The sequence below is a fragment of the Rutidosis leptorrhynchoides genome, chromosome 2 (assembly GCF_046630445.1).
Source record: "Rutidosis leptorrhynchoides isolate AG116_Rl617_1_P2 chromosome 2, CSIRO_AGI_Rlap_v1, whole genome shotgun sequence".
NCBI lineage: Eukaryota > Viridiplantae > Streptophyta > Magnoliopsida > Asterales > Asteraceae > Rutidosis > Rutidosis leptorrhynchoides.
Window position 1 is genome coordinate 605,558,564 of NC_092334.1, and position 12,224 is coordinate 605,570,787.

Consider the following 12,224-nt stretch of genomic DNA (forward strand, 5'->3'; position numbering starts at 1 on the left):
ATCGTTCAATTTCGATGATGACCGAGCATTGCCCAAGTCGAAAGGCACACAAGGCACCTTATGAGATCATTATGACAATTTTCTTTTTTGAAGGCGAATCCTTATAGTTCGTTTGAAAAACGTGTGTTTGATCAATAACCCTTAATAATAACTTGCGCCAAAAAAAATAGTATGATGACTAACAAATCTAGCAACAACATCCTACAAATCGAATTACATCGGAATAATCACAAAGAACTCACTTGATCCTCGAGACAACTTTTTTATGTACAATATCATTTGAAGAAGTAACTTAAGCGTCTTGGAAGACCCGAGTCCCCGAGGAGCGGTTTTTAAATCCTTCGTCATTTCTTATAATGAGCTTTCATTTGAACAGACTAAAATATTCATAGTGCTCATTTTCCTACACACTTGCAATCATCAAATCAAATAATCTTTCAAAATGTAATCTCAAACACCTATACAGTAGTTCAAAAATCATGTATTAAATTGTCAGAAGCAATATGGATGTCAACATATATGCCAAATCAGAACTGAAATTCTTATATCTAATTAAAGCTAGCATTTTATGGAGTATTGACGAAAATATATATATAATTATAATATATAATATATAATATAGACAATAAACAATAAACAAAAAGCCAACATAAGATCATAGGAATGTAAATAGGGTAAGCCTTCACAGTACTATCTAACCACAGAACAAGTATGAAACAAAAGGTCACACACAATTACATTTTACATTGAAACTTTATAGAATATAGTCACAAAGTAAAGAAAATGTTAAATTACCATAACGACATTTTGGGATAAAAACACTGTTTACCAACAGTGCTACAGAAACCAGGCAATTATAAATAAAAAAAAAAGCATTTTTATGATGGTGTGTGGGACTCTACATAATTATGAACTCAAAAGTCAAACCCCATCAGGAATCAACACAACTGACCCGGAGGTTTTTCGGCTTTCGAGGTCTAAATGAGCTTGAGCCACTTGAGAAAGAGGGTACTTGTGGTTAACTCGTACCCGTAAAACCCCAGTTGAAATGTTGGCAAATACCTCACCAGCAGTTTCAAGTAGCTCGTCCCGTTTAGCAGTGTATTGCATGAGAGAAGGTCTGGTTAAAAACAGAGATTTTGCAGCAAGTGCTGATAATGGCACGGGGTCTGGTGTACCAGATGACTGCCCAAAACACACCATATGTCCTCGGATTTTTAAGCAAGCTAATGATCCCTGAAACAACAGCGTAAAGTTTTGTTCATGCTAGTTTAGATCAACATCGGATTTTATACAAGGTAGTTAAAATCGCTACTCGGGGAGTACTCGTCGGGACTTTTAGGGAGTACTCGGCAACTCGGGAAGTACTCGGATGTAAACCAAGTTTGACTTTAAACGATCGACCGAATTTTGACCGATTTTCTGAGTAATACCGAATTTTGACTGATTTTCCGCATAATCCCAAGTTTTTGCCGAGTTTGACTGAGTACTCGCCGAGTAATTCCGAGTTCTGCAACACTGCTTTTATCTTGATTTCACAGGTCTACAAGTGTGAACCAAAACAGCCACTTTAAGTTTAGAACCATGACTGAAATGAAGCCAACTTCTGAGTGCAATATCAGCTAAGTTCATAAATTAAATTCATGAAAAGGAATCTTCTCGATATGAAAACCGAGAACCAGGTAACAGGATGGTTCATGTAAATAATAACTATAAACAAGAGAATACAGAGGTACAAATTCTGACACGTTTACTTACATATACGTTGAGTACGGGATTAATTTTCTCTCACATGTTATAAAAAAACTGACAAGGATGGGAGTCAAACTGATTGAAGTTCACCTAGAGTGTATTCTTCAATATGCATTAAAAATCATCAACCAGTTTTATTAAAAAAAACAATACTAATATTAAATGAATATAAAATATTTCATCATTTTTGACACACTAATTATTAGAAAACTTAGAGAAAGCTTAATACCTCAAAAGTGTCTTTTCCAACAGAATCATAGACTACTTCAACTCCTTCACCAGCTGTGATCTGTGTAACACGTTCAACGAAATTTTCTTCTTTGTTGACAATGACATGATGGCACCCATCTTCCTTGGCTTGCGCAGCCTTCTCTTTGGTTGACACGGTCCCAATAACCACAGCTCCAAGTGCGTTGGCCCATTGACACAATAACGATCCAACCCCACCAGCAGCAGCATGTACAAGGATTGTATGTCCACGTTCCACCTGTTCAAAAATATATCAGTAAAAAACACAAATGGAAAATAAAAGGCTACCAACATATTAAGATAATTGATATAACAATGGATTCATCAATATGAAACGGAGTAGTGAATTGAAACTGATACTAATGACATTTTACTTCGGTTTAGTATGCTCTATCTAGAGTACAGGTAAGACATGGGTGGGTACCGTAACAGGTCAATCAGATTTAGGTGCGGGTTGAGACGGTTCTGGTGGGCTTGAATAAAAAAACTTGTTGTCCAAATTATGTTTAACTTTTTATAAAATATTAGCATCTAAATTATAATAAAAACTATATTGAGGGAAAAAGATTTAAGTTTTGAGTAACTGTTTGACCCATTTGACTCAGTTCTTTTTGACCAAATGTTTTTTATTTGTCCTATATGCAATGTAAGAGTTCAAGACCCAAATAGACCCATACGAAACATCAAAGATTAAAACAACAGCTTCAAATGGCTCATTCATGGGTGATAGTAAAAATTCCCCCTCTTAAATTGATGTATCCCACAAACACTGCAACAAATACTTTCCAGCAACATTTCCATCTTCAATAAAATGGTTTAGCGTATTTGCAATTTCAACCCGTATGACTTATTCAGAATACTTGTGTGATTCACTTATTATATAAGTATTATCAAATTAGGCATTGGACCATTTGAAAAGAAAAGAAAAAAAAAGATCACCCAAATTGACATCTGCCACCTCTAATCCGTTTAGCTGTTCTAACAATAATATGCACTTAAGAACTGATTAAGTTAAAGGCTATCAAACTTTGAATACACATTTTTTTCACCTTAAAGCAACGACGGAGGAGGAATTGAGCAGTCATTCCCTTAAGAAATATAGCAGCTGCTACAATCGGGTCAATATTAGAAGGAACAGGTGCCACTTTATCTGCAGGAAGTATCTGCTCTTCAGCATACGCTCCCAATGGAAAACCAGCATAAGCAACAACGTCTCCAACTTGCCGCCCGGTTAGGCCAGGACCGACAGCTGTCACAACTCCAACAGCCTCCATACCTTCAAGTAAAAGACATGAAAATTATTCATTTATTCCTCATTCTTTGAGAAGTTACTATAAGATTCAAAATTCCGCAAAAGACTATTACTACTGTGTTGACTAAAAGTTTGAGAGTAAGCATTACGCAGCCTCCATGATAATTTTTAAAGAAAAAAAAAGAAAGACGTTGAATCCTCTAAATTTTGAATCACGTATCCTATTTTGACACCATGACATGTATTTTGAATATATAAACTAATTTTAAGAGATTCAAATGAAGTTGAAACTTGTAAACGAGTCATCCAAAGACTCTAAAGATGATTAAATTTTGCCCTAAGTTAACTGTAGTAACAAAAAATGTGGTAATCTTGACTTTCGAATTATATGGTGATGGTGATAGTGATAGTGAAATGGTTACGTATATCTAGCTCACACGAACATAAGAAGTGTTGGAAGGTTGGTACGAATACTCTCGTATAATCATGTTTTAACCTGTACTCAAGATACAATTCGCTTTGACTCGAACCCATGTTATCCTGTTACGCAACCCACCAACTTCCACAATGTTAGTACACAATTAAAGGTTTTGGTGCAAACTCGAAATATACGGTGTCACTATTGTTTAACAAAGTGAAACTATTTCAAGGCCAAAATAAGCTCATCTAATTAGTTTCTAGGATGCAGTTAATGATATCATTTTGGCTGTTTGCCATGGTTCTTAATGAAAATTTACCCATTTTCACATTAGTGATAATTTAAAATAATGTGGACAGGGTTCCAATATATTTACACAATCGAGAGATATTAGAGATGTTGACTAATTGCTAAGTACTTATAACAAACGCTGTGCCCAGTCAAACAAATGTTGTTACTTTGGGATAGCAATATACTGAACAATGGAATAATGAATGCCCAAACTTCACTATTTAACAAAAGCATATTTACATATACATGTCTCACTTTTCAACATCATTATATAGTATAGTAATCCTTAAAAATAACATTAACCTGGTGTGAACGGAATTGCAGCTGCCTTGTAGACACCAGTACGGAAATAAACATCAATAAAGTTTACCCCGATGGCCTTGTTTCTCACCCTAATTTCTCCATCTTTTGGGTCTCCTAATTCAACATCCTCCCATTTCATGACCTGATACGATTTGACTAAATTTTAATCAACTCATTGACACAAAAGATAGTTGATCATGATGTGAGCAACTTAACATGAAATATTTTAATTATGATGTAGCTTTAGAAATGAAAATGTATATAAAGACCATAAGATATCCAAGAAACTATACTTTTGATAACCATATACATGAAACCATGGGCGAAACTAGTAAGGGGCAGAGGGTGACCTGCCCCTATTGGATATGAAATTATTAGTGCAAAAATTTTGAACTTTTTTATTTTGCCACCAATGGATTTTTTTTCTTGCCCAAAAGTCTATATATAACCCCAAAGCCTCCATATTTTGCCCAAAAACCTCCATATTTTGCCCAATTTGTCCAAAAAAAAACTCCATATTTTGCCCAAAACCCTCCATATTTTGTCCCAAAAAATTGCTACGTTTTTTAAAAAAAATTTGCCCTCGGTGAAAAAAATTCTTGGTTCCGCCACTGAAACACATACACATATTAACGTTCATGGCTTCATCTTGACTTAATGAATAAAGACATGTTATGTTCCCCATGACTATGAACCAGTATAAGTGTATTTACTAAAATTGTACTAATGCTGTTTCTATATGTGATTTCGTTTATTTAAAATGTACTAATACTGCTTCTATTATCTTATATAAAAAACTTGATTCACTAATTTCGCTTGACGTTAGTGACACCTAATTCCTAATATTCAAAAACTTTCTAGTAACACAAAGCATCTCCCACCATTTATATTCACAGAAAAACTTCAATGAACATCATTATCAAACAATTAGACATAAATAAATCCAATTTTCTCTCAACTTAAATTCATCAACCAAATTTCTCAATTTGATAAAACATTTTCCAATCCACTGAATGGGCAAATCATCATATCAATAATACAGCAAAACTTTTCATTCTGAAAAATAACCTACTCACACTAACACAATTTTAACCATCAAATGTTTATACAATTAAACGTCTTAACTTTATTTTAATAATTATTATTTAACTTAATAAGCTTTTGTATTGTATATATATTTCCACTTGATCAGCCTGTAATCCGTTAATAGCTTAACTCTAGCTAACAACAATAGTCACTGACTACCTCAGAAGGAAAATAAATAAAAGTTGTTTCAAAATATTGAAGAAAGTAAGGTAAAGAATAATGAATACCTCAGCGCCACCAAGTTCATGAACCCTAATTGCTTTCACCATATCGGGAGACGTAGAAATCGGTTTAATTGTAGCGAAACTAGATTTGATTAATTTAATAGGTTTTTTAGAATTGAGTTGATGAATTTGTAGATTAACAAATGAGTGTTGATTATTAGTATTATTATTATTAGTAGTAGTAAGAAAGGGTTGAGTGACAAGTGGGTTTGATATAGGGTTTCAGTATTTAGTTTGAAACCGTGGAATCCGAAAATCAAACTGAAATTAAACTGGAAAAAAATTAAACCGAATTTTAAAAACGGTTTTCGGATCGAGTCAAACCGAAACCGAATTTGAATTCGGTTTTCGGTTTGGTTTTCGGTTCGGTTTTCGGTTCTGGAAATTCTGAATTCGGTTTAACCGAAAACCGAATTTAAAACTGAATTCCAAATTTTTATATATTCAATTTGTATATTTATGTTTTAATGTCATTATAATTTGGGATCCAATCAATAAAATATGTTCTCACCCATATGACGATTTGGTAACTCACATTATAATTATGTTACTCAAATTATTATATTCTTCTTCTTAATAACAGAAGCGATACACGTCATAATTAAGCTGTAAATATTAATAAATCATCGAATTCTTGATAATTTAATAGTACGTCATTGTTTTAGGATATAAATAACTAAGACATCAGTAACGCCACAATTAAACTACCATCGTTCTCAGTTTTTTCATAGTATTCGGTTTTAACCGAAAACCGAACCGAATCCGAATTTGAATTCGGTTTTCGGTTCGGTTCGGTTTTAACTTTGAATTCGGTTTTCGGTTTTGCCCAAAAAAAATTCAAAACCGAATACACCGAACCGAATAAACCGAACAAACCGAAAACCGAACCGATGAACACCCCTGGTTTGATACAAGCTTGATTGAGCACATAGTCCTACCATTTGCCCTCAAAGTCTCGTACTCACTTTACATCATCGTTTCAAAAGTTAACCGTGGACGTAAATGACACATTTAACCCTGTACAATGTTACCATAGCTTCGAAAGTAGAGGGTGTTTTCGGTTTTCAGTACTGTGAAACTTCTTTTCTTCTTTTTGAAAAGATGAATATTATTGATGGGATAAAATTACAACATAATTCTCGTGGTTTTCATAAAATTACATATATCTTTTGAAACAACATCGATACATGTGGATGATTTTAGTGTCGTCGGTCATTTTGTGTAATGAGGTAATTTACTTAGCTTCATGTTACGCTCAAATACGAGTTAGGAGAGTGCGGAGTGTACGCTTCTATAACCATACTTGATTAATCCATGTGAAAGGTTGTATTTTTTAGTTAGTGTCTTTTTTATCAAAAGACACAACTATTGATGAATGAGTGTAAGCTTTTCATAAAATGGTGCAATTTTATATGAAGTAGTGTAACTTTTCATGATATCTTTTCGCACTTTGCATTAGTTTTTTTTTTTTATGTAATCTCTAGTTTAAAGATGTTTACTTTATTTGATGTTTCTAATTTTATGTAATCCTTAAATTTTATGTAATGTTGAATTTTAATAAAAATTTAATTTATGTCTTTTTTATATATTTAATACATAGTATGTATTTTTTATATAATGTATTTTTATTATATTTATTTAAAAGAAAAAAAATAAGAAAATCAAAAAGTAGTGCACACTACAAAAATTTGACACTAAGATTTGATATTTGTGGGGTTAAAAAAAGTCAAAAACTAACCTTGTCACGTCAAAGTCAAAAACTAACATTGTCACGTCACTGATGTATTTGCACTTTTTGATCAAAAAATACATGAAATGTCCCGTTCATATAGATTATAAACGTTCCATATTAATTGATTTCGTTGCGAGGTTTTGACCTCTATATGAGACGTTTTTCAAAGACGGCATTCGATTTTAAAACAACCATAATCTTTAAAATATTACGACGATTATCAAATAATGATAATCTAAAATATAGCATTTTCACACGACCATTACATAATGGTTTACAATAATATTACACAACAATATATGTCTTCGAATGCAGTTTTTAAACAATATTATATAAGCATGCTGACTCCAACTCTTGTCCATAAATTAGCATGCAACGACGGATGTAGAGACCCGTCCTAATCCATCCGGACGAAGTCCATATCGATTATAAACGATTCACAACAGTTGATTACATCGCGAGGTACTTGACCTCTATATGATACATTTTACAAACATTGCATTTGTTTTTGAAAAGACAATCTTTCTTTACATCGAAAATTGACTGGCAGGCATACCATTTCATAATATATCTAACTATAATTGACTTAATAATAATCTTGATGAATGCAACGACTCGAATGCAACGTCTTTTGAAATATGTCATGAATGACTCCAAGTAATATCTCTAAGATGAGCAAATGCACAGCGGAAGATTTCTTTCATACCTGAGAATAAACATGCTTTAAAGTGTCAACCAAAAGGTTGGTGAGTTCATTAGTTTAACATAAATAATTATTTCCATCGTTTTAATAGACCACAAGATTTTCATTTTCATTACTCATAAATATACGTCCCATGCATAGAGACAAAAATATCATTCATATGGATTGAACACCTGGTAACCGACATTAACAAGATGCATATAAGAATATCCCCTATCATTCCAGGAAATCCTTCGAACATGATAAAAATGAATTCGAAGTACTAAAGCATCCGATACTTTGGATGGGGTTCGTTAGGCCCAATAGATTTATAAAACATTTTATAAAATTATTCTACATTGAGGTGTAACAAAAATATTTAATGATACAACTCAGCTTAGAATTTAAAATCAATGCTAAACAACATATAATATTCCATGCTAAACAGCATATAGTAATCTATAGTTCTATTCCACAGCCTGAGGTGTAACCAAAAATATTTGTTGATACAACTCTACATAGAATTTAGTTTTTGACGGAACTATTTTGTAAATCAAAAAGCTCATTTATTCATCCCAAAACATTTAAAGAGTTTTAAAAATGGGATTAGTTTTTGTGTCTATTTCGTCAAACATTTATAAAACAGCGCATGTATTCTCAGCCCAAAAATATATAATGCAAAGCAATTAAAAAGGGAGTAATGAAACTCACATAATATATTTTGTAGTAAAAATACATATGACGACATTGAACAATGCAGGGTTGGCCTCGGATTCACGAACCTATATCATTCATATATATATTAACACATGTTCTTGTAATCGAACAAGTATATATATTTTATAAATGTTATGATTTTTATATTAATAACTTATATATGTCAATTTATATATATATTAAATAAATGACATTATTAGTATAGTTAGTTTTTATATTAAATATACTTTTATATAACCATCTTTCGTTTGCAAGAATTAATAATTATGATAATACCAGATTAATGATAATAATAATAATAATAATAATAATAATAATAATAATAATAATAATAATAATAATAATAATAATAATAATAGTAATAATAATAATATTAATAATAAAAATGAAAGTTTTAATAAAGATAATAACTTTAATAATAATAAGGTTATATGATAGTTTTAATAAAAATTTTAAGAATCATATTAATGATACTAATAATAAATATAAAAGTTGTATTATTTTTACAATAAAAACATTAGTTTTGAATCTAATTCCAAAGACTTAATAATACTTAGTACTAATCATTTGTAATTCTAAATATAAATATGATAATAATAATAATAAATTGTATTATGATAGTGGTACTAATATTAATAATACTTATTGTTAATACTTAGTGATAACATTAATGATAATGACAATATTACTTATACATATAATCATATTCTAATGTTGGTACGATAATAATTATTTTAATAATAACAATAATCAATTATAATAATAGTAATAAAATTAATAATAAGAATCATATTAATAAAAATAATAATAATAATAATAATAATAATAATAATAATAATAATACTAATAATAATAATAATAATAATAATAATAATAATAATAATAATAATAATAATAATAATAAAAGTGAAAATATAAAGTATATACCCTTTCATAAAGCTTTTCCAAAAAAAATTGCACACAACGGGGCTCGAACCCGAGACCTCTCGATAACCCAAACACTCCCTTGACCACTCCTCTGTTCCCATCATTTCTGTTTTAAAACCTAGGCCAACAGTATATAACCCATTCACTAACTGTTCTGCTACTTCCAAGAACTTAATCGACCAAAGGCATTTTAACAATCAAACAAAGAGTTTACTGATTAGTTTTAAAATTTAACATCAACATAGAAACTTTTATTTGTGATAACTTGGATAAAAAAAAATAAACGAATACAGGAACAACTGCAGTTGCGGTTTTGAGAGAAGAAAAAAAATAAATGATTTCAATTTTAAGAGCGTATTAGACCAAGATTATAAAACGAAATACGCTGCAAATCAATCCTAGAAACTATTGGAATCATCAATTGGATTTAAAACATCAAAACGAACTCAAATTTTGTGATGAACGAATTCTGTTGACTTTTATTTTGGAAGTTTGACTCAAAAATTTGAGTTTGATACAAGGAATTGAAAGTTGAGATTTTAGATAAAGCTTACATGAACGATTCCTAACACTTCTGAATTATTGGATTTTGAAAATTGGTTTGAATTTGATTTTTGGCTGAAAAGTGAAAATACAGAGATACCTGGTTTTTTTTTTTTTTTTTTTTTAAGTTTATGTTCTTCAATTTGATTTGTAGAAGACAAAGTATATAGGGTGGTTGTAATAGACATCAAAGGACGATCGCTTTTAAAAAAAATTCAAATCGTACACTTTTGTGATGCTGTGGTCGACAGCTTTTTTTTTTTAGCCAAAGGAAAACAAACAAAAAAAATAAAGCGATAGATATATAAATAAAATCGTACACTTTTGTTTGATTTTTATATATTATAATTAATATTAAATATTAGTAATATGGATATATAATAATAATAATTCAGTTATTAATATCAGAATTAATGTAAATACTAATAATAAGGATGATATTAAATAATAAAGTGATAATTTTGAAAACTATAATAATAATCGATAATTCATTTAAATCATAATTTTAGTAAAGTTATTAAAATTTTTATCTTTATAAGATTAATAATAAATGTTGATTTTAATGATAATAATAATATTATTAAAGATAATAATAATAATGATAATATGTTAATGTTATTAATAACAATAATGATACAAATAATAATACTAATTGATAGTGTTCCAAATGAACATATATTTAGTAGCAATATCGTTCCAATATGTAAAGTTTTTAAATGTAATTTCCTTATTTTTAGTTGTAATAGTTAAATAAATAAGTGCGAAGACGAAAGACGCAAATCGCTCGAAAATGAAGATTTAAAGACAAAAACGAAGATTTGAAAGACCAAAACGTCCAAAAAGCTCAAATGTACAAGATACAATTCAAAAGGTTCAATTTATTGATGAAGAACGTCTAAAAATGACAAGAGTACAAGTTACAAAACGCAAAGTACACGATATAAAATTGTACGAAAGGACGTTCGAAAATCCGGAACCAGGACATGAACCAACTCTCAACGCTCGACGCAACGGTGTAAAAATTACGAGTCAACTATGCACAAGAATAAAATATAATATTTAAATAAATCATAATAAGAATAATATTAAATAATAAAAAGTTGTTAATTGAGCATAGTTCAGGGGTCGTAAATGAAAATTTCAAATTCTAAATTCGCTATAAAACGATGATTTACGATGAATTGAAGAGGAAGATATTTTTTCGATCTTTTTTTCTTTCTATCTTTTTTTTCTTATTTTTCTATATCAAATATCAATATCTATATTTATAATTCTCTATCATAATGTTAATGTAATCAGATATAACAATAATCTTAATTTTAATTTTAAATTATGATAATAATAAGATTTATGATAGAGATCGTTTGAGTGTGTAAGTCGAAATTCTGTCCGTGTAACGCTACGCTATTTTTAATCATTGTAAGTTATGTTCAACCTTTTTACATTAATGTCTCGTAGCTAAGTCGTTATTATGCTTATTTAAAATGAAGTAATCATGATGTTGGGCTAATTACTAAAATTGGGTAATTGGGCTTTGTACCATAATTGGGGTTTGAACAAAAGAACGACACTTGTGGAAATTGAACTATGGGCTATTAATAGATGGGGGGTATTGTCTAATTGAGTGACAACTCATTGGAGTCTGTCGAACCTATCTTCAAATTAATTAACCTAATAATTAATAATGATTATGGTTGTCCTATTTAGTGATGTTCATATGGAATCTGTTATAATCATTTAATTAATCAATTGGGTTGGGTAATTGATTATTCATTCTGATCAAGTGGATGAATTAATATTCATAAACTAATTAAAACAGGGGTGGATTACATACAGTGATAACTGATGTAATTGTTGACAGAAGTGATAACTGCGTCACAGTTTAAATCCTTAATCAGTTGGAATATTTGACTTCGGGTATAAGGGTAATTTGACGAGGATACTCGCACTTTATATTTATGACCGATGGACTATTATGGACAAAAACCAGATAGACGTATCAAATAAACCAGGACAAAGGACAATTAACCCATGGTAATAAATTAAAA

The 12,224-nt window shown here is 30.2% G+C and overlaps 1 protein-coding gene across 1 annotated transcript; it reads right to left on the minus strand.

Annotated features, from left to right (window-relative positions):
• Positions 1–698: 698 nt before the first annotated feature.
• Positions 699–5,746, minus strand: LOC139893435 (uncharacterized). The gene is made up of 5 exons (XM_071876603.1): positions 5,579–5,746; positions 4,266–4,407; positions 3,051–3,277; positions 1,982–2,239; positions 699–1,236 (listed from the first exon to the last, which is right to left on the minus strand). Exons 1-5 carry the CDS (start codon positions 5,618–5,620, stop codon positions 922–924), a joined length of 984 nt encoding a protein of 327 aa, XP_071732704.1. The 5' UTR covers positions 5,621–5,746; the 3' UTR covers positions 699–921.
• Between the last annotated feature and the right edge of the window lie 6,478 nt (positions 5,747–12,224).